The sequence below is a fragment of the Ictalurus furcatus genome, chromosome 20 (genome assembly GCF_023375685.1).
Source record: "Ictalurus furcatus strain D&B chromosome 20, Billie_1.0, whole genome shotgun sequence".
Taxonomy (NCBI): domain Eukaryota; kingdom Metazoa; phylum Chordata; class Actinopteri; order Siluriformes; family Ictaluridae; genus Ictalurus; species Ictalurus furcatus.
The window spans coordinates 20,954,042-20,977,896 of NC_071274.1; the positions used below are offsets into that span (position 1 = coordinate 20,954,042).

At 41.0% G+C, this 23,855-nt stretch overlaps 1 protein-coding gene across 1 annotated transcript in view; it reads right to left on the reverse strand.

Moving 5' to 3' along the window:
- Positions 1–23,855, reverse strand: part of mpp7b (MAGUK p55 scaffold protein 7b) — a 56,614-nt gene that overhangs the window by 26,397 nt on the left and 6,362 nt on the right. The window contains exons 3-10 of the mRNA XM_053651864.1: positions 20,675–20,752; positions 17,857–17,937; positions 14,976–15,110; positions 9,247–9,328; positions 7,599–7,684; positions 7,365–7,439; positions 7,026–7,222; positions 4,670–4,737 (exon numbers count right to left, since the gene is read on the reverse strand). Of these exons, the coding sequence (XP_053507839.1) occupies positions 4,670–4,737; positions 7,026–7,222; positions 7,365–7,439; positions 7,599–7,684; positions 9,247–9,328; positions 14,976–15,110; positions 17,857–17,937; positions 20,675–20,752 (802 nt within the window). The remainder of the gene's footprint in view (positions 1–4,669; positions 4,738–7,025; positions 7,223–7,364; positions 7,440–7,598; positions 7,685–9,246; positions 9,329–14,975; positions 15,111–17,856; positions 17,938–20,674; positions 20,753–23,855) is intronic.

The following is a 23,855-nucleotide window of genomic DNA, read 5'->3' on the forward strand; positions in this document are numbered from 1 at the left end:
CCAACATCATGCTAGCTACATCATGCTAGTTATCCAGCATCATGCTAGTTATCGAATAAACGAATCATGCTAGGACCTCTGCTAGCTAGTTATCCAACATCATGCTAGCTACATCATGTTAGTTATCCAACATCATGCTAGCTACATCATGCTAGTTATCCAACATCATGCTAGCTACATCATGCTAGTTATCCATCATGCTAGCTACATCATGCTAGTTATCCAACATCATGCTAGTTATCGAATAAACGAATCATGCTAGGACCTCTGCTAGCTAGTTCTCCAACATCATGCTAGCTACATCATGCTAGTTATCCAACATCACGCTAGCTACATGATGCTAGTTATCCAACATCATGATGCTAGCTACATCATGCTTGTTATCCAACATCATGCTAGATACATCATGCTAGTTATCCAACATCATGCTAGCTACATCATGCTAGTTATCCAACATCATGCTAGCTACATCATGCTAGTTATCCAACATCACGCTAGCTACATCATGCTTGTTATCCAACATCATGCTAGCTACCGATGACGTCGCTCTTGTTTAGTGGGAAATCAGAGGCGAGCAAATGAGGTGCGGCACGAAGCCGAAAGAATGAAAGATTACCTTCCTCATCGTCTGTTCAGCATGAGTAAAGAAAAGACAGAGCTCCTTATATGGCAGTTATACGTATCGTTTACGTTTCAAGACAAAAATCAAACGTATAGTTCGTTTGTAACATAACGGGCAACGTTTTATTAACCAGTTCACTTAATATACAATAAGACAAAAAAGTAAGTTCAGCTTGAATGGATGTAAAGTTTCGAATGTTAAATAAACAACGAACACTTGCCTTGAGTAATATTTATTCCATCAGCGCATGAAAAAAAGTCCATGTATATTAAGCGTAAATTAAATTTCAGCCTGTTACTAAATGATAATGAATTGAACTCAGGGCTGTAATAATTGGAACTCGCTATTGAGACTTAAGTATAATAATAAATTATACCACAGTGCTGTTGAATCTTTATTGTACTTCTCTATGCAGTAAGTTAGTAATAATATACAACAGGGTGTGCTCTTATAGGAAATTAACCCACAATGGTATGGTGTGATACCTAATACCCGATGCATTCAACTATTTTCCTATAACAGCACATCCTAGTCAAGTTTTTAATCCCTCTCATCTTATACAACAGCAATATTCCAACAGTTACAATTTTAACGTATTAACGCGCACCTATTATGGTTTTGAAACGTGCCTCATTTTGTTTTAAAGCTCTCATAGGATAGATTTACACGCCTCCGAGGTCAAAAAACACTTTAACGTGCTCATAATTTAAACTGCAGCATTACCTTTTCTCCCCCCAGCGTCACAAACGACTCGTTCAATGATCCGTTCTAAATGATTCGTTCTAAACTCCTCCTTTCAGAGAGCATACTCTGCTGTGATTGGTCAGACGTCCCAGCTCCGTCTGTCAGCGAGCAGCCGATGAAGACCCAGAGGCGGGGCTTTTTATTACAAACCTACATAGGTTTGTACAGGAAGTGAAGTCTGGAATCACTAACGAGTCGTTTCGGCTGTTCAGAATCGGTTCCTTCAAACTCCGTTTGTCATGTGCTTCGATTTTTGAAACTTTGCAGATGTTTTTACATTCACAAACAGCCCTAAATATAACACACTACATGAAAGGTAATATCCGAAAAAGCATAATAGGTGCACGTTAATGAACGACGCGTCACACTTTTTAACCATTTATCCGTCCGTAGAGTTGTGTTTTTTTTATGTTTGTTGTAGCCAAAAATGCTTAATTCCTGTTACTACTTGCAATATACTGTACTGTATAGCAGATATAAACAGTCAATCCCTCACCAGCCTCTCTGCGTTCTCTCTCTTCGCATTTATTAAAAGGAAAAAAGAAAAAGAAAAACGCAGCTTGTTACCAAAAAACCTCCCCGCAAAAACGTACCGTCGTCTATCCAGAAGATTTTCCCTAAGAAAACTTATTGACAGTTACAAATCTCCGACAGTGGAGACTCCTTCCGTAAACGTTAGCTAAACATCTCCTTACACAAAACGTCACCATGGCAACGATGACATGTTTTTCTTTGCCGAGTAACGACACGTTTTCTTAATCTGTTTATGATGATGTGCATTACTTTACGCGCAGTGTCTTTCCTATCGTTCCGTGCTGTTGCTATACGAACGAGAACGTATTAGAATGAGCTCGTTAATAAAAATCTTGGCGCCCGAACGACTGTCAGAGCCGCTGTTATAGAAAACGAAGAAATGACACCTTCTGATTTGAGAATTCGACGACGATGCGGATTTATCTGGAATATTCAGATTGATATCTCATGTTGAAAAGTCGTCCCAGGTCAGGATTCCACGTGACGACGCACAGCTGGGTCAAAACACAAGGTGGCGTAGTCACCAGATGTTGGAAGTGAATCTCTCCGCTGTGCGCTTTCATGACCTCCAGGTGAAGTAAGATGAGTCGAGGCGACTCGTAGCAAACCGGTTATTTCCAGCAAGCCACCACAACCACTTCATTACACTACGATGGGTTTGAATGTCGACTGCTCGCCCTGACCAAGCCCACACACCATGAGCTCGGGCCTTCCAGTAAGCCTTCTCCTTCCACGATATAAAACCATGTTCTTCCTCGTCTAAAATAATCCCGCGCTCTCGGCTTTTTCCCCCTTTCAAGCGCGCATCCCTCGCGAGGCCGTCTATCATTACGATGTTTACATCCAAGAGGGTCAGGAAATGACAGAGCAGCCTTGTTGAGAGGTGTTTGGCTGTGTTTTCGCTGCGTTACGCTTGTGTTTTGCTCTCTGTCATGTTCCAAATATAGGACATCAGAACGCCATCACTGGCAGAATGATTATACAGTGGGGATTGATTGATGAGGTGGCTGGGTCTTTTTTACTTCTGCGACAGATAGCATCGATAAACAAGCCTACAGTCATGGGAACCGGGGAAATATTCTTTCTGTGGGTTTTAGACATGTATATATAACATGAGCGTGTTAGTAAATACATCGTCTAACGTTATTTACAACGTTAACTAACCGGTAATGCATCAGTAGTGATGCTAACAACGTTTCGAACCAAAGAAGCCGAATAACCAGCATTAACCAGCATTTATTGAATCTGCGAGCAAAAAATATATGAAATATTCGGACCAATCAGAATCGAGAATTCTGTGGTATGAGTAGCTATGACGGCGTCATTGTTATCCCGGAGAGATTATCAGAGAGGCTGAGATGGCGCGAGACAACGACTGAGACAGGGAGACAGAGTGTGTATTAATGTATATTTATACGTATAAGCCCGAACACGGAGACAACCCATCTGTCAACCATTAACACGAGACTGTTGCGGCTTGGGAATTCAATCGCTCTAAACGCCTCTTAAGTGAGTCCATGCAGAAGTCTTTAGCTGTAAACGACGGGCTCAGGCTGCCGTGATCGGCGAGGCCGCTTGCGATGTAGGTAACCCTAATCCTCGTGGCCTTCGAGTGCACATCTATCTCTGCTCTCGGCATCGATGCGTTGTTCACACACAGTAAAACATGTAATGTGTCCAGCAGAGCCGCTGGGATTTACAGCACTTCCTCCAACTCTATGGGGTTATTCATCGAATCATGAGAGCCCTGGCTCACACACACAATCTCACACACACACACATGTCTATCTCTCAGCCCATATCTCAGCCGCTCTGATCTGATCAAACGAATCGAAAAATGGTTTGAGAATTTTTTAAAAAAAAAGATAAAAGAAGCCGGCATGTGCTTTGAGTGTTGCGTGAACATAGCGGCTGGGGTTCAGGTGGTAGAGCGAGTTTAAAAAAACCCCCAAAAAACCCCGCTAAGGTTAAAGGTTAAAAAAAAAAAAAGCGCTATATAAGTGCCTACCATTTACCGTAGCAATCAGATGACAAGCTAATCTTAAAAAAAAACACTCTTATTATAACTCGCTGTTATTGAAAAATGTTTACTGCATAACGTTTTTATAGATACCAAACATTGTTCTCTTCAACAATTGTTTAGAAAAAAAAACACACACACACACACATTTTGTTACATTTAGGTATTTATTTAGCTTATCTGTCATTTACGTTTGGGTTCTTTTTTTATTTATGTGCAAATTAATTTAAAGGACGAAAAAGTTGTTTTTTTCTCTAATAATGACATGCTCATACATCACATATCATAAAACGCAGGTTATTAAAGATATAAATATTATATTTATTTAAATTTAAAGTGCTGATATTAGGATTTTTCGGATTTTTCTCAAGTCCTCCTGACTTGAACCCTATAGAAAACCTGTGGGTTGAAGTCAACTGTGAAGGATCTGGAGAGGTTCTGTATGGAGGAATGGTCTCAGAGCTCTTCCCATGTTTTCTCCAACCTCATCAGGCATTATAGGAGAAGACTCTGAGCTGTTATATATACATAACCTGATAAATACAGTAAATATTTATGTAAACTCTTACAAAAGGGTTCTTCCCAAACTGATAGAAATATGACATTTAAGTGCAAAGGCTCTAGAATAAGGAACAAGTCAAAGAACCTGTTTTACTTTTCTGCTTCATATTGTCAATAATCGTGATTTTTATCGGTAATACCTGCAAGAGTTCTGTCTCTGTGTGCTCATTATTACAGACTGAGCTTACCAGCGTTCTTCATCTTCAGCGCTCTGGACGTCTGAAACAGCACCTCGGGCCTCTGTAAAGCCACTCTCCTGCATAGAGAGAGAGAGAGAGAGAGAGAGAGAGAGATCAGTGGAAAACATCTGAAAACATCATGTTCACAGCCAGCTTCATGATCACATCAGTCTGCGTAACATGTTCTGCAGTTCTTTCATCAGAGCTAAAACACAAAGGCGCCGATTCACATTTAGGCGAAATTCTCCTGGTGATCTCTGCCAAGTTCGCGGCCGCTCGGAGCTCGGCTCTGTGAAGCACATCATCGTCTTCTGCGCGCTGCCTGATTTTCCATCCACTCAGAAAGAGTGTGTCCAGAGTGCACCGGCACCTGTGCCATTACTTTGTGTGATTGCTCGATTTGGACGCACGCACGAATAGTGAACCAGAGAAAAATTCCAACCTGAGAAATTCCCATCGTTGTTTGTTGGCCAGTACGGGCCTGTCCGGATATAACGGATGGAGCTCTGAAAACGGGGATGAAGATGCATTTGTGGGGCTCACGAGACCTTCAGTTGTTGTTTTTTTGTCTTTATGCGTGAGCGTTCGTGCTTGTGTTCAGCCCCTGACCGTGTCTCATCTCGTGATGAGCGGAGCAGGGATTGAAACCAGATTAAGATCTCCTGGAACCGGAGAACCCGATGACATAGCATCAGCAATCCAGAGTACATGTGTTTGCCAGGACTAGCGCATCAATAGTTACATATTTCAGCAAATTCCATGAAAATCATCTGGATATAAATCAAGTTACTATTACATTGTGTGATTAAAAATGTTTGGTAGCGAGCCAACTAACTTTAAGACAACATTTAAACTGTAGCTAAGATTAAAACCAGTAGCCGTGTGTGCAGTAAGTCAGCTAACATTAAAACCAGTAGCTAAATTCAGTAGTAAGCCAGCTAACTTTAAGGTAACTTTTAACATGTATGATTAAAGCCAGTAAACATTTTTGCTATCAAGCCAGCTAACTTTATGATAACATTCACCCTGTAGCTATGATTAAAACTAGCCAAGTTAATTTTTTTAGCTAGCTAGCATTAAGTAAAATAGCTAACGTTAAAAGCAGAAACCAGATTCGTACGTAAAGTCGACTTTAAGATACAAATTACAGCCATGCTTGCTAACAATCCAGCTCACATTAAAACCAGTAGTCAAATTCGCTAGTAAGCCAGCTAACTTTAAGCTAACTTTTACTCTGTATGATTAAAACCAGTTACCATATTTCCTAGTAAACCAGCTAACATTAAAACCATTAGCCATGTTTGCTAGCAAGCCAACTAACATTAAAATCAATAGCCATGGTTACTAGTAAGCCAGCTAACTGTAAGCTGTAGCTATGGTTAAGTCAAATCACTAGTCAAATTCACTAATAGGCCAGAAAACCTTAGGAGAAATATTACACTGTATTTGATAGTAAGCCTTTGATAGTAACTTTAAGCTAACTATGACACGATAGCTATGATTAAGATCCGGAGCCAAATTCTGAAATAAGCCGGCTAACATTAAAACCAGTAGTCAAATTTGCTAGTAAGCCAGCTAACTTTAAGATTACCGTTGCATTGTATGATGCAAACCAGTAGCTATGTTTGCTAATAAGCCAGCTAACATTAAATCCAGTAGCTATGTTTGCTAATAAGCCAGCTAACAATAAAACCAGTAGCTATGTCTGCTAATAAGCCAGCTAACAATAAAACCAGTAGCTATGTCTGCTAATAAGCTAGCTAACAATAAAACCAGTAGCTATGTTTGCTAATAAGCCAGCTAACATTAAATCCAGTAGCTATGTTTGCTAATAAGCCAGCTAACAATAAAACCAGTAGCTATGTCTGCTAATAAGCTAGCTAACAATAAAACCAGTAGCTATGTTTGCTAATAAGTCAGCTAACAATAAAACCAGTAGCTATGTCTGCTAATAAGCTAGCTAACAATAAAACCAGTAGCTATGTTTGCTAATAAGTCAGCTAACAATAAAACCAGTAGCTATGTCTGCTAATAAGCCAGCAAACATTAAAACCAGTAGCTACGTTTGCTAGCATGCATTAGTCCTTCTTGCGACCTAGCTAGCAGAATATTTAGCAGTGGCTAGTGTTGCTGCTTCATAGCTCCAGGGTCCGATCCTGAGCTTGGGTTACTGTCTGTGTGGAGTATTGCATGTTCTCCCAGTGTCTATATGGGTTTCCTCCGGGTTTTCCAGTTTCCTCCAACCTCCCAAAAACATGCCAGGTGAACTGGCTATGGTATATTGGCGTATGAAGTACAGTAGGTGTGAATGACTGTGACAGGTGTATTAATTAATTAAACGAGAGCAGCAACTTTACGTTATTACCTCTCCTGAAGCTGCCTGGACGGGATCAGTCCAGCTCGAAGGTTGGCATCACAGATCCGTCTCGCCTGCCACCAAGTATCATTTTCCCGACTCACGATCTGCAGCACGTCCCCCCTCCCAAACTCCAGCCCCACGTCTTTACACGGAATAGCGGGGTCCTCTTTCGGATGGTAGTCAAACAGCGCCCTGACGAAGACCTAGAAGAAGCCACAAACCCACTCTTTTATGCTACACGAATCCCCTCTTCCATTTGGTTCCGATTATCTGCTGTTGCAAATTGAATCATGAGAAAGCCGCGCCTTCCAAACGCTGGAATTCCGATGGCGGGATGCATATTACCTCGGTGTCATCGGCTTCCAGCTCGTCTTTGGTGCCTGGGATCACTTTGAAGGTTACGGCCCCATCTGACTGCGCCTGGAAGATGTGAGAAAGTGAGATCCTGTTCCAATAAAAGCTTACAAAGCGCAGAGCTGAGTCGTGCAACGAATCCCACAAGGAAATAAATAGAAAACAGAGATGTGGGTCAAAGGAGCAAGCAGAAACATACGTACTGTGAAATATAAAGCCATGTACCAGTATGGGGATGATCTCCTCAGGGTTCTTGTTTTCCATTGGGACTCCGTTGACCTCCCTGAGTTCATCACCTTCACGGATAAGACCTGAATCAACAAGGGCACAAGCTGACATCAAGTTGCAGGGGAGGTCCATAAAATCTGACAGCACTACTAAAATATTTTTTTGTTTAATTATTTCATCTCCGGTTTCCTCCCCCAGTCCAAAGACATGCATTGTAGGTTGATTGGCATTTCCAAATTGTCCGTAGTGTGTGAATGTGTGCGCAATTGTGCCTTGCGATGGATTGTCACCCCGTTCAGGGTGTCCCCCGCCTTGTGCCCCGAGTTCCCTGGGACAGGCTCCAGGATCCCTGTGACACTGTGTGGAAAGCAGTATGATAAATGGATGGCTGGATGGATGGACGGACGGATGGATGGATGGCTGGATGGATAGATGGATGGATGGATGGATGGACGGACACGTCATTTCTATCCATTTATAGTTGCATTTAATGTTGTGGAACGTCCTTGAAACAAGTTAGTTCCTCTTCTCACTTATATTGTAGCAGCTCCAAACGGTTATTCCTTCACCAGCTTGTCTTTTTTTATTATTATTATTTATTTAAACGAATAAGACAAAAACGCAGCTTGTCGTGTCTCCGAGAAACCGTAGAGCGCCTTTGAGGAAAACTTACTGCGTCCTGGCCCTGGAGACTCTTTCCATAAATAGAGAACTCCTTCTCACAATGCCACCTGTGAAGGAGTGAGATACAGCTTGTTAGGCAGCATGTGAACAGTCAGATCTTGAAGTTGATGTGTTGGAAGCAGGAAGAATGGGCAAGTGTAAGGATCTGACCGATCTGAGTCTATAGAGTGATCCTGACCCTTTCTGCTCTCTGGACCTGCCTGATCCACCCTGGTGCTCTACCTCTAGATGGAGCTCTCATCAACTGGAGGCTACAGCCTGGAGATCGCTGAGGATGGTACTGCTTGGCTTGAAGTACCATGGAAATGGTTTTGGACCTCAATTCCACATGGACATTCTCGCTGTGGTTGCTGGGACTACGATTGCTGCGATGGCCTTAGGACTGCAATTACCACATACAATATTGCACTCAGGTCTCCTTTAGTGAAGAGTGCACTAGAGCAACAAAACAGACTTCATGTTAAAACCATAATGAACTTTCTTTTGCTTTCACACTATCCGTTGTTCCCCAGATGAGGACGGGTTCACTTCTGAGTCTGGTTCCTCTCAAGGTTTCTTCCTCATATCATCTCAGGGAGTTTTTCCTCGCCATCGTCACCACCGGTTCACTCAATAGGGATAAATTCACACACTTAAAATCTCCATCCTGTGTTTATATGTTTCTGTAAAGCTGCTTTGAGACAATGTCCATCGTTAAAAGTGCTCTACAAATCAAATTTCATTGAACTGAATTAATGATATATTTGCAAATAATTCATCTACACTATTGACAAGTCTGGTAAGACGGCGCTTTCCAGTATTTCCTAATTCGTCCTTGGACAAAAACATAACGTTAACGTTTCTGTTTTATTTGAATCGAAAACACTTTTCATTTACGCCTTGGACTCGATGATCTCATTTCCCCAATGAACACATATTCTATCCCAGTGTTTGTGCACAGATATTTGGTAACCATGCTCACCGCTTCTGTCTGCGGCTCCTCCTCTCATTATGCGAGCTACGACGATTGCACCGGTCGACTCGTCCCGTTTAATGGTGGCTCCCTGGAATACAGAATGTGCTAAGATGAGTGAAAAAAAGCTAAACGTCAGACGGTACAAAAGGCACATCGGATAAAAGTTAACAAGAACCGTGTCTGTTTGGTCTGCTGTATAACATCATGTAAAAAAACCCAAAAAAAACGTTACAAGGACGTTCTGGTTCTGAAGTGCTGGAATTACGCAACACTTAGACATGAAACAACGTGCTTTTCTTCCTCCTGGGTTGGTGTTACGTGCTGTAGGCTATACGATATCGTAATAGTAGCACGAAGCCCGACTTGGATATTGGAAATGACTCCCTTAATTGGATAAAGCGTACAGTAGTCGTTGCCAGTAAAGTACTGTAAAACAGTGTAGAATTTGTTATAGGAGTAAAAATGCAGAAATAATTAGTAGTAAGAAAGCAATTGACGTTAAGACCAGGTTTCAAGGGAAGATATCTTGCATAAAGGGAGGTTAAAGTAATATTTCTCATTATGAGATCATTATATAATAAATGAAGCCTATTGATAGACATATTTACAAATGTCCAGCTAATAGAATAAGACCATTTCAAGCTTGAAGTGTGTGAAAATATATCTAGAAATAGTTTTAAGATTTTTTACGGTTATCTGATAAAGAGGAGTATTAGTTCAATCTGCGTATATTCAAGATAGTTTTTATTTTAGAAGCTATCATATTCTGCAGCGCTCCAACATCCAGTAATGGACAGTGTATTAAAGGCAAAGTAATTCCATTCGCTGGTACGTACTTTCGATTATTACGACTCAATGAGGTGATTAATAGTAATTTATTCGTTAATAATTGCTAATTAACTGGCAACCTGTCCAGGGTGTACCCCGCCTTGTGCCCGATGCTCCCTGGGATAGGGTCCAGGTTCACCCGCGACCCTGAAGAAGGATTAAGCGGTAGAAGATGGATGGATGGATGGATGGATGGATAATTGCTAATTAATAACTGCCGTAGTGTACAAGCTAACACGAATGAAAATTTTATATCGTCACAGATGTTTGAAAAAATTGGGATTGAAACGAAGACACGTCGTTTTGTTGTGTTGAAATGAGTACAGAAAGTCGAACACTGTGGTGAAGCATTCAAAAACCAAACCGGAGAGAAAAACTAACGAAGAAAATACTGGTCTTGAAGAAAACTGTTGTTCGAATCCTTCAACTCGTTGACATAACACGTAAAATATTTGACAAGTGTCTTTTAAGCCACATTAGAACGATATGAGCGCTCCACATGATGAATCGCGCGGCCTTTTTTTCTTGATTAATAAAACACATTACAGAATGTTGTGCCTCAATTCTACATCCATTAGCATGAGCTCACTTCACTTCAGCTCACACCTACTTAACACAAAGCCGCTTTGCAAGGCGTTCGTGTAAGAAAACGTACTTCGTGTACTTCCCCTGCTAGCGCTGCCAACGGGCCACCGTTTCGAACATGGCCTCCTAAACCACAACTGTTTAGGTTAAGCCCTCACACACATGTCAACAGCTAGACCAGCTCTGAAAATAAACGCTTGTCCAAATCGTGGTGAAAAAAAACCCCGGCCTTTTGGAGTGGAAAGGGCCTCTAGAGATAACTCGTTCCGTTACCGCATAGCCCCATCGAGCTCCAACGGGCCGGGACCATGGTGCCATACACGATACAGCAGCATGGTTCACAGGAATACATACATGCACATACACAACGCTGTGTTGTGTCAAATACACAATAAATACACAGGACCATAAATAATGAGGACGATAAATAATAGGGACGATAAATACTCAGGACGATAAATAATGAGGACAATAAATAATGGGGACGATAAATAGTCAGGACGATAAATAATGAGGATGATAAATACTCAGGACGATAAATAATGAGGATGCTAAATAATGAGGACGATAAATAATGAGGACGATAAATAATGAGGACGATAAAGACTCAGGAAGATGAATAATGAGGACGATAAAGACTCAGGACGATAAATAATGAGGACGATAAATACTCAGGACGATGAATAATGAGGACGATAAATACTCAGGACGATGAATAATGAGGACGATAAAGACTCAGGACAATAAATAATGAGGACGATAAAGACTCAGGACGATAAATAATGAGGACGATAAATAATGAGGACGATAAAGACTCAGGACGATAAATAATGAGGACGATAAATAATGGGGACGATAAATACTCAGGACAATAAATAATGAGGACGATAAATACTCAGGACAATAAATAATGAGGACGATAAATAATGAGGACGATAAATAATGAGGATGATAAATACTCAGGACGATAAATAATGAGGACGATAAAGACTCAGGACGATAAATAATGAGGACGATAAAGACTCAGGACGATAAATAATGAGGACGATAAATAATGAGGACGATAAAGACTCAGGACGATAAATAATGGGGATGATAAATACTCAGGACAATAAAGACTCAGGACAATAAATAATGAGGACGATAAATACTCAGGACAATAAATAATGAGGACGATAAATAATGAGGACGATAAATACTCAGGACGATAAATAATGAGGACAATAAATAATGGGGACGATAAATACTCAGGACAATAAATAATGAGGACGATAAATACTCAGGACAATAAATAATGAGGACGATAAATAATGAGGACGATAAATAATGAGGACGATAAATACTCAGGACAATAAATAATGAGGACGATAAATAATGAGGACGATAAAGACTCAGGACGATAAATAATGAGGATGATAAATAATGGGGACAATAAATACTCAGGACAATAAAGACTCAGGACAATAAATAATGAGGACGATAAATACTCAGGACAATAAATAATGAGGACGATAAATAATGAGGACGATAAAGACTCAGGACGATAAATAATGAGGATGATAAATACTCAGGACGATAAATACTCAGGACGATAAATAATGAGGACGATAAAGACTCAGGATGATAAATAATGAGGACGATAAATAATGAGGACGATAAATAATGAGGACGATAAAGACTCAGGACGATAAATAATGAGGATGATAAATACTCAGGACGATAAATACTCAGGACGATAAATAATGAGGACGATAAAGACTCAGGATGATACAGGCTTATGTTCCATTATGAGGAGCACAGCACCTCCTCCCTCCTTACACCCTCTTTTAGAAGCCGCAGCGATCCAGAGGACCCAGTGTTTACCTCCAGCTTTCAGTAGTGTGTAGAAAATAGACACCTCAAGTACCAGTTCAAGCTTCACTGAAATGACACGCTGAAATTTTGAACAAAAGCAGGGCCCTTTTTTTTTTAAAGCCCAGCTCAATTACTCATCATCAGTATGAGGAGCGGGCGTAGGCCTCCGCCGGTCTGATGGACTCCATATGTACGTTCAGTTCCGATCCACTCTACAGTCCTATTACGGCTCTTTTAAAACACCTAATCATTCCTGGCAGTTCATGGAGACCCGAGGGGCACAGGAAAGCCGCTGGTGAGAACCAAAGCCGTATTTCTTCGTATCAGATTACCAAATTGCTAGTGAATAGATGACAGAGGACTACGTCTATGTTATATTTTATGTCTTTAACAGCTTCACACAGCGGAAGGACAGTCGAGACATCACATAATCGGGACCAGAGCAACTTTGCAAATCTACAGTAAACATGTCAAATAAATCCGCTGTACATCCTCGTACACATAGTATATACCTCACTGCGCGAGATAACATCCACTGGAGCGTTTTCTCTATCAGATCAGTCGGACTTGACACTGAAATGACCTCAAAATAAAAAAGAAGGCCTTCTGTCGATTCCCTGTGATGAAATTCCGCCATTTCTAACACGTCTGGCGCGTTTTTATTTCACTTCTTCGCTGATGAGTAAATTGAAGCCTTTGGAGGATTCCTCGATTCCAATCATAATTGTGGCCGAAACAAGGGGTGGGGAAGAAAAACAGGCGCTTGAGAATATAGATGGCACACGTGGGGAAGAAAAAAACACCATGATAAACTTTCCATTCTACCTCTGGAATTCATAAAGCTCCATTCATAAATGACAAGCTCCCAGATGCTATTCGCCAGATGTTAGGAAGAAAATGAAGTCAGGATATTTTAAAAGACGAGCGCTTTTATTAGCGCCGCTTCACGATCGGTATGATCGCGGGTCAGTAGGAAAACCGGGTCGTGATGAATCTCCATGTGCTCGATGTGGTCGAGCCAGAGTTCCCCTGTTTGTGTGTTATGTACTATGTCCAGGAAATACAAATCCGAGCACAGGTGGTGGTTTTAGGTTTAAGAAAACACAAGTGTGAGTACGGATGGTTCTTTCGGGAGATGGAAAATGTAATTGTTGAGGTTCTGCGGCAGAGCGTCCCTGTTATTATAGCCTCAATGTGTGTGGCTTCGTAATATCGCGATTAGAAACATCCCTCGTAACATCTCCCGAATAGCACGTACTTCTCGTTTTTTCGACCACGTTTTAGTCCTGCTTGGATTAAAATGATTCCGACACGACAGTTTAAACAGAGCGAAAGTCAGAGTTTGAATGGAAAGCTGATGGTGTGTAGACGAGCGTTAAAAAATAATCCCTTTCTGAATGATTGGACTGCATACAAATGTATAGAAATATACAGTGTGTATATATGTATGTGTGTGTATATATATATACACACAGACACGGCAAATACGTTTCAAACGTTGACTTTATTCGGAAATCCCTTTCAGCGTATGGTATAATATTTAAATGAGCAATTTTTAATTGTTCAAAATAACGAGTTCTTCGAATCGCTCCATTACGATCGCTTTTCCTGATGTTCCTAACGGTGCGAAGAACCTCCGAGTGTTCTTCCAGCCGTGGACTTCACATGCTTGGCTTGTTTTGTCTAACGAACGTGCAAATTTACGTGTAAAAACGGATTTTAAAGGAAATATCTCAATGGATATTTCGATACATGTAGAGATTTTTTTGACTTTTTTTTTTTTTTACGTTTTTACATACTTGAGTTTGGATCTCAGAAAGACAAGAAACAGGAAAAAAAAAAACAAACAAACCCCAAAACGTGATCAATATAATTGCACATCGACTACAATGACAGAAATGAAAGTCAGTCAGACTCATTGAGAAGAAATTTTTAAAGATCTAGTATAAAACCAACTTTATTGCAATAATGTTGTAATGATATAGGCTGGGAAATTTTTGTTGTTGTTGTTGTTGTTTGTTTTAGTTTGCCTTTCAATGTTTGCACAAATTTAATACCTGCCCTTGTGTCGTATTCACGTACACAAATCTTTTATGCTGCAGGAAATCACACTACGGTGCTAAATCGATCTTTTCTAATAGATTATATCCTGTATTTTACACGTTTGGGACAGATTTGTATTTTTTCCGTGTGATCATTTGCTTATTTGTTTTATAAAACGCTTTTCTGCGTAGATCCTGTCTGTAATTGAGCTCGTACATTTTAAAAAAATTTTTTTTAATGTGCAAATACACATTCAAACTTCTGGTAAATGTTGGCATAAGTGCTTAATTGGACCTGGAGGAAAAAACAAACAGGATCTCAATTCTTATGTACTGAAGTTAAGGAGGACTTGGGTGATGTGAGACGACTGAGAAACTACCGAGTATTCTGAAAATATTTCAAGTTCGCCAGAAAGAAAGACTAACCAGGGGTTCTTTGCTTTTCATGAGCTGAATAATCCTGACTGAGTCTTCTTCATCTTCATGATCCTCAGCTGCCAGCGATGGAAGTTTGGGCTCGTACTCTTTCTGGGCTACGGTATCGTGCACTGACAGAAGGTCCTGAAAAAAAAGCAAATTCTTGTTTTCGCTGAAAGTGCCAAAACTTAAAAAAAAAAAATTAAATTTTTTAATAAAATAAAGGACACCATTCCATGCTGTGAAAGTACATGAGATACTGAAAAACACTTTCTCTCTCAACAACAGACTTTTATTCACTGGAACTTTGAACATACATCACTTTTGTAGAGATGAGAATTGGCGCATAAAAAAAACCCCAACAACCCAGAGAACAACAAACGATCCAAGTAGCTCCGTATCGTTAAACCACTGAATGAATGAAGCTGTCACTGGTTAAGCTCCTGTACAGGAAACTCTGCCAAATGTCTTCTAAGGTAGAAAAGTATTTCTGTGTCCTTTGAGTCGTTGGGGAAGAGAAAACCTGAGTCCCGGGGTTCTGTGATGTTTCGATTGGCGACGATGCAGAACTCTATGGCTAGCTTAGCCCTAATAATCATGCTTCCTGAACACTGAGCGTATTTGTGTTGTCTCCAGGAAAAGCACATTCGCGAAAGATTGATTTTCTCCCCAAAGCACCTTTTTCAAGCTAGCTACAAGAATCCTACCAAATAAGGAATGGATTAATACACTCCTTTTTTTTTTTTTTTGCTGTGCAACTACACCTAGATGAAGCGTATTCAGAGTATTAGGTGTGACTGATGCTAACGCTGTGAGGAAATCTGAAACAGTTGCCTTAACATTGTGCTACGAGGTATTATTTTTCATTTGTTTGATAAAGTGCTCAACGCGAAAGCTGCATCGTTAGAGCACAATGCTAATTTTGCTTGGCAAAACGGCGAGTGTTTTTTCTTATCCGCTGATTTCACTTCCCATACTTTGTCTAGCTGAACTTTGACCCTGTGAATTAATGAACCTTGGACGTGTGAAACAAAGAAGCAATGAAACCCTTCACGGGTGTGCTGTTCTAGGAAAATGATCAACAGCGTGAAAAAAATCAAATAAACCCAGTAGAATGGTTTCCACTACAAACACCATTCCAAACCATTAAAACCATTACCGTTACAATGATCGGTTCGTAACGGTATCCACTAGACATAACATTCCACCGATAGGAGGCAACAGATTACCGTTAGAAACCCCAAAGGGACCGTTACAGTTTCCATTAAAAACCAGGAAATTCCCATTATAACCATTAAAACCATTACAAATCCTATGACGGCTTCTATCGTTGTTGTGTTTTTATTGTTTAAAAAAAAAAACCAAACCTAGCTAGCTAACATTAGCTAATGTTAGTTGTTCATTCAGATCCTCGAAAGGCCTCATACGCAGAAAGCACCAGCTCAAATAGCAAGACAAAAACGTCTGCTTAAGAGTGTACGAGGGATCGGCATTGCTTAAAAACAACAGGGATTAAGATCGGAAATGGAAAACAGCAGGTTGGAAAATTTGCATTTCACAATCGCGTTTTTTTATTTTATTATATATATATATATATATATATATATATTTTTTTTTTACATTTTCAACCCGTCAGTGAACTTCGTTTGGCCCGGCCATCAACGCTGACTAGCTCGATGACAGATAAACTTGTTGTTACACCAAAAACTGATTCAGAACATAATAAGCCTGGGCTTTTGTGATGGAAAAGCATTAAGTGGACCAGAAATGAATGTCAGCGTGTATTTATAACGACGTGACAGCTACACTTATATAGGACACAATACTGAAGGAAATGGACTTATTTATTTATTTTCTTACATGAGGTTGAGTTTCATGCTTGCATGTAGTAATTAACATTAATCAGTGTCTGGTCAGCTTGAGATTTTTCCTGCAACTAGTGTCATCTTGCTTTTTTAAAAAAAAATAAAATAAATAATAATAATTTTTTCCCCCTACTGACTTTTGGTCGAGTTTATTTGGAAGCCGCTACTCGGACTTGATCGACAGTTGGACGTGCGTTTGGAAATGGAAAGGGAATGCGAAAGACTAATTGGGAATTATGTTTGGGAACGAAGCGAGAATGGAAAAGGCAAATAGGGAAACACGATATCCATCCGTTTAATTTCCAATTTAGATGTATATTTTCCGTTTTCTCCATATCCCTTTTTCCCTACTTTTTTCATTTCCAGCTGTGATTCGGCTTCTTTCTCAATCAGCCGATCGTCTAGCAAAGAACATCCGAACGCTCTTCTAGTATGGTATGACATTTGGATACTGTCATATACGGTACTGAAAACATTTGCATCACTTGTACAATTATTCATTTACGTTTACGTTGATTCATCTAGCGGACGCTTTTATCCAAAGCCACTTACACATGAGGAAATACAAGCAGAGCGATATATCAAGCGGAGAACAATACAAGTAGTGCTACCGGACATGATTTATAATTGGGTTCTAGAGAAGCAAAGTGTGCAGAGTCGAGGTGTAAGAGCCAGAGTAGGTTTTTTGGGGTTTTTTTTTAAGGATGTAGGGTTGGAATTTTAGGGGTTAGTTAGGTGCTCACGGAAGAGGTGGGTCTTTAGCTGTTTTGAGAAGGTAGTGAGAGATTCCGTGGTCCAGATTGAGGTTGGAAGTTCATTCCACCACTGAGGAACAGTTAGTGTGAAGGTTCTGGAAAGGGACCTTGAGCCACGCCGAGTAGGCACGACTACGATTAATGACCGACGCTTAGCCGTGCCTACTCGGCGTGGCTCAAGGTCCCTTTCTAGTGTTATTACTTAATTCCGTTTCAGCTCTAATCCGTGCACAAATATGACACATGACTAAACACACTACATTACTGTACCCGAACGTGGGGTTTTGATAGCACGTGCATCAACTCCGCAATCTCCGGTCTGGCCTCTAAAGTATGAAGTTCCTTCATTACCTGCAAAAAAAAAAAAAAAAGATTGAAACAGCGAGAGTTTAGCAGCCTAAAACGCACGATATGAGAAGTTCATACAGCCTCGAAAGAAATAATTGCCGTTTAAATGGTCGCTTTTTGCACGTCTGGCCTAGTTTACACTTATCTTTGCTTTCTTTGTCCCGTATATATAACGAATGAGACGTGGTTCATATTTGCGTTGGCTCTTATAACTCGGTGAACTCAGAGTTACTGTAAAAAGCCTACCAGAGCCAATAAAATGTGATTCTGCATTTCAAACGTCTAAATAAGAGCCTCCAAATGGCTGGTGTTCAGGCCGTGTCTAAATCATCACCCTGTTCATCACTAACGAACTAAACGATGGCGGATGAAAACTGACCTACGTTACGAAACGATAGATTGAGCAACGCACCAGGGAGCAGGACGATTATTTGATTATTATGAAGACGAAATTATTAACGACGCTTGAGTGTGTAGGACTTTTTGGGGAAAAATTGCATTCTTACTTTAAGAAAAAAAAAAAAAAAAACCATCTAAAGCAGGAGGTTCTCGAGCTGCTGTGAGTCGCCCAAGGGAATACGTAGTCTTCGGTGACTCGCAGGAACGAATTGGTGAGAGATTCGTTGTACACCTGCGCAGATATGCTCCACGTCATCGCTCATGAAAGCAGTACAGCCAAAGATCTTCCACAAGTTACTCGCGATATCATGGGTGGTGGGGGGGGGGGGTGGATGAAACTCCAAATTCTTACATCCTGTAGATGCGACGGTGGAAGAAAATGTTCTCAGATGGAAAAAATAACACTGAATCTCTCTCAGTCAAAAAACCGAGAAGCAGAAATTCTCTAAAGACCGTGCTGAATTCCAGCCAGCCAATGGGGACAAGCGGTGAGAAAGGGTTAAACCGGTCCGAGTGTAAATACAGCGCCTGTTGCTCTTTGCATTCCAGGTCAAAAGGCTACGAGCCATTGAGAAAAAGCCATTTCTTCCAGAGCTCCACCAACCAGGCTGGCCAAGCTCAGTGCGGTCATGAACGTCACCAGACCTGACATTTACATGAAACTCGACACAGGGCTGCGACATGTGGAAAAATGGTTTTAGCAGCTTAAAGCACCAAAATGTCCTCCTTGATTTCACTCAGTGGCCAGATGGAAAGCGATCCTCGTTGCGTGCGTTAAACAAACAGCCGGCGATCGCGATCACAGCCGAGAGATAATCTTCTGTTTCGACCATCACCGCAGATCCGAACTGATACCGCCAACCGTCCGCCAAGAGCAAAAACGGCTTTTGGATGATTCAGCAAGAAACTATTAACGCGTACAGAGTCGAGATTGATATCTAAAGCACAGCGGGACACCGCTGAGATAGACATGCTAAGTTCATCAGAAGCTGTACTACTCTGTCTATTCCTTCCTGACAGACACAGGAGCTGGATCATGTCCAATCTAAAGACCGATCCCCACCGAGAACCGTGTCGATTTCATTTAGATCAAAAAAAAATGGTAAGAATTTTCAAGAATAATAATGAATTGAATGAAATGCTGGAATGAATATGTCGCATAATGACGATTTAGAAATATGGTGTTGCCTCGCAGCTCCAGGGTTCCTGGTTAGATCATGAGCTGGAGTTCCTGTTCCTGTTCTCCTTGTGTGTGTGTGTTTGGTTTGGTTTGGTTTTCTCCAGGTTCTCTGCTTCCATCGCGCCTCCCCAAACACATGCTGGTAGGTGGATTGGTTATGCTGACTTGCCCCATGTGTAAATGTCTATGTGCATGTTGCTATTGGATGGATGGTTCCTATTCTCTATTACAGTCCCATTCCCGCCTTATGGGTTGATTGGCATTTCCAAATTGTCCGTAGTGTCGGATTGTACCCTGCGATGGTTTGGCTCCCCGTCCAGGATGTTCCCTGCCTTGTTCCCCGATTTCCCTGGGATAGGCTCCAGGCTCCCATGTGACCCTGTGTACGATAAGCGCTATTAAAAAAGGAACGAACAGTTCAAATGGATGAACGAATGAATTATTGGTGTGTGAACCTGATATTCAGGTTTAGTTCACATCAAAGAAGGAGTAAGAAACGTTCATGCTGAAAATTGATCGATTGAATTCATTCGTTCGTCCGTTCCGCCCACCTGTACGGTATATTTTGACTCCAGCACACCACTAGGGGCAGTGGAGGCTTGACGGTTAAGGCTCTGGGTTACTGATCGGAAGGTCGGGGGTTCAAGCCGCAGCACTGCCAGGCTGCCACTGTTGGGCCCATGAGCAAGGCCCTTAACCCTCTCTCCTCCAGAGGGCGCTGTATCATCTCTGACCCTGTGCTCTGACCCCAACTTCCTAACATGCTGGGATATACGAAGAAAAGAATTTCACTCTGCTGTAATGTATACGTGACCAATAAAGACTCATTATCATTGGATCTATGATTGGTAATGTTTGAATTAAAGTTCCTTTAACTAACATTATTTACGGCATTAATTAATGTAAACAAACCACATTATAGTTAATATCGGTCACTTCATTTTATTCCCTCGTGATATGAATAGGATTATGACGCGTATCCGGTTTATTGTTCGAAGAAATCTAATTACTGCACGTGTTTATTTCTTTTTTGCTTAGTCGGTGTGTTGACGTTCCTTATGTTGCATTAATGTTGAAGTTCGTGTTTAAGTTCTTCCTGTAGCTCCACCTCTCTTCCTCCATCTGTGAAAAACACGACAGCCATCTGGAAAGATGTCTCACCTCGCGTGCCAGTTGTCCAGCGTGGTCCTGGATTGGTGCTGGTTTCTGGACGCCAAACCTCTGTAACCTCTCGTGGAGCTGTGTGGAGAGAAAAGCCGTGTGAAGGAGGTCTTAACACGGTCGGATTTCCTGACACGGCCAAACAAAACCTTTTAGAAACGCGAGTCCCGTTGAACCAGCTCAATTATTTGGATTATTATTATTTGATTATATATTTTTTCAATTATATCATCATCAACTCAGTTCTTAGGTGTCTGCCGAAACCAAATTAACGTCCGGCATTCCCTTCGTGGAACACTACAGCGTCCTGTTTCGAGCTGATCGTGTTTACGTGAGGAATAAAAGGGGGTGTTAGGGGAAGATGATAACGACGGGGTGGTGCGATGTGGTCTGAGGTGATGTGCGTAAACACGCTGTTTGCCTGGTTTTGGGATTGTGGATGAGTTTGTTGCTGATCTGCGTGTGTTCTGACCCTGATGGATCGCGCTCAATACATATCACACCTGTATTCTGACACATTTTCCACCTTTTTCTTTTGTATAACAGCAGATCCTGAAGTGTTTTATTCCTCTTATAGAAATCCACAGAAATTGGCCAACTGTTACAATTGGTTACTTATTTTTTATCCATTTAGAGTTACAGAGAATGTTGGGGAATCTTATCACTTACGTTAGAGCAACTATAAACATTCCTTCACCCGTCTGAGTGAGTAAAACTTTCTTTCTTTCTTTCTTTCTTTCTTTCTTTCTTTCTGTTGCATTTATTTATTTGTTTGTTTGTTTGTGTGTCTTTCCTTTGCCTTTCTTCTTTCTTCCTTTCTTTCTTTCTGTTGCATTTATTTATTTATTTATTCATTCATTCATTCATTTACTTACTTATTGCCTTTCCTTTGCCTTTCTGTTGTCTTTCTTTCTGTTCGTTCTATCTATCTATCTATCTATCTATCTATCTATCTATCTATTTATTTATTGTATTTCCTTTGCCTTTCTGGTGTCTTTCTTTCCTTCCTTCCTTCTTTCTGTCTTTCTATCTATCTATCTACTTATCTATCTATTTATGAATGTATTGCCTTTCTGTTGTCTTTCATTCTTTCTTTCTTTCGTTATTTCTGTTCTATCTAACTGTTTTTTTTAATTGTCTTTCCTTTGTCTTTCTTTCTTTCTGCTGCATCCATTTATTTATTTATTTATTTATTTATTGTCTTTCCTCTGCCTTACTGTTGTCTTTCCTTCTTTGTTTGTTTGTTTCTTTCTTTCTTTCTTCCTTCCTTCCTTCATTTCTTTCTGTTTATTTGTTTTTGCTTGTATGTTTGTCTTTCAGTTGCCTTCTTCTTTCTTTCTTTCTTTCTTTCTTTCTGTTGCATGTATTTATTTAATTATTTATTTATTGTCTTCTTTATTCCCTCTCTCTCTCTCTCTCGCTCTCTCTCTCTCTCTTTCTCTCTTTCACCTCATTGCTCTCAGGGCCAACATGACCTGAATATCATCTCTATGATATAAATATTACCATTAATAATGGTTTTCCGTGTTCGTTCGAAAAAAACCCCCAAGAAACTAACGCACCAACCCCGTCAGGTTCCAAGCTGGAAAAATCATTCTGCTGTTGATTTATGTTCAGTAGAAATTGAAACACGCGGCATTCTGACCCAAACAGGACGGAACGGTTAACCGAACGGGTTTCGCGTTGGGTTGTTAAGAAAGTGCAATATGAATAAAATATATATGATTATAATTATTATTATTATTATTACGCTGCAGCATGGATTGTTAATTCGTTCAGCAGAGACTGAGCGAAATCAGCCACAGAACAACGAGACTGCAAGTTTAGGGAAAGAATTATGACCTGTCTGTCTGTTTGACTGTCTGTCTGTCTATCTGTCTGTCTGTCTGCCTGTCTGTCTGTCTGCAGCACGATGTCCGACTCTAGGACAGCTACATCAAGTGTCAGGAAATCTCAGGAAATCACTAAACTGCAGCTGGACACTGCAGCTGGACACCTCACCTCGAAAAGCATCAGTCCCGAAGACAGACAAGCGAAAGACAAAAACTGCCGTGAAATTACCCAAGAAAGATGTGATCATATTTACAGTCCTCATGTAGCGACGAGCTCGTATATAAAAGACAGTGTGTATAAAAAAAGCATGTTTTATAACAGCTGGGTTTAGGAAAACAATGTCAGAGCTTTTTCTTTTCCATAGACGCTACTGCAGGCCAAGTCACAGCCACACGTAGGCCGCGGGCAGCGCTACGTTCTCTCCAGAGGCCGGATGTCTGAACCCAGTCTACATAACTGCACATAAAACTCCCTCCGCGTGCCGATCGTGTCACTTACTCAGCCTTCCGCCAAATCTCACACCTCATATACACACAGGCTAAAATATATCACTGATTCCTGAAAGGATTTTTTCCCCTTGAACATCCAGCTACAAGAGTCTGCTCTGGGCGATGAGGGGTGATGGAGCAAACGGCTAACGGCCCGAAGCTCCAGCAGGTGAGTTCTGTTACTGGCTCACATCTAAACCCCTGGAGTAAGAGAAGATGAGAGGAGAGGAGAGGAGAAGAGGAGAGAGGAGAGGAGAGGAGAAGTGGAGGAGAAGTGGAAAGGAGATGAGAGGAGAGGAAAGGAGAGGAGAGGAGATGTGTGAGATGAGAAGAGAGGAGATGAGATGAGAGGAGAGGAGAGGAGAAGTGGAGATGAGAAGAGGAGAGGAGAAGTGGAGATGAGAGGAAAAGTGGAGAGGAGAAGAGAGGAGAGGAGAGTAGAAGAGGCGAGGAGATGAGATGAGAGTAAAAGAGAGGAGATGAGATCAGAAGAGAGGAGAGGAGAAGAGGAAACAAGAGGAGAGGAGAAGAAAGGAGAATAGAAGAGGAGACAAGAGTAGATCAGAGGACAGGAGATTAGAGGAAATGAGAACAGAAGAGGAAAGGAGAAGAGAGGAGAGGAGATGAGAGGAGAAGTGGAAAGGAGAACAGAAGAGGAGAGGAGCGGAGATGAGAGGAGAACAGAAGAAGAGAGGAGCGGAGAAGTGGAAAGGAGAAGAGAGGAGAGGAGATGAGAGGAAAGGAGAACAGGAGAGGAGAGGAGAACAGAAGAAGAGAGGAGCGGAGAGGAGAGCAGATGAGAGGAAAGGAGAACAGAAGAGGAGAGGAGAGGAGAGGAGATGAGAGGAGAACAGAAGAAG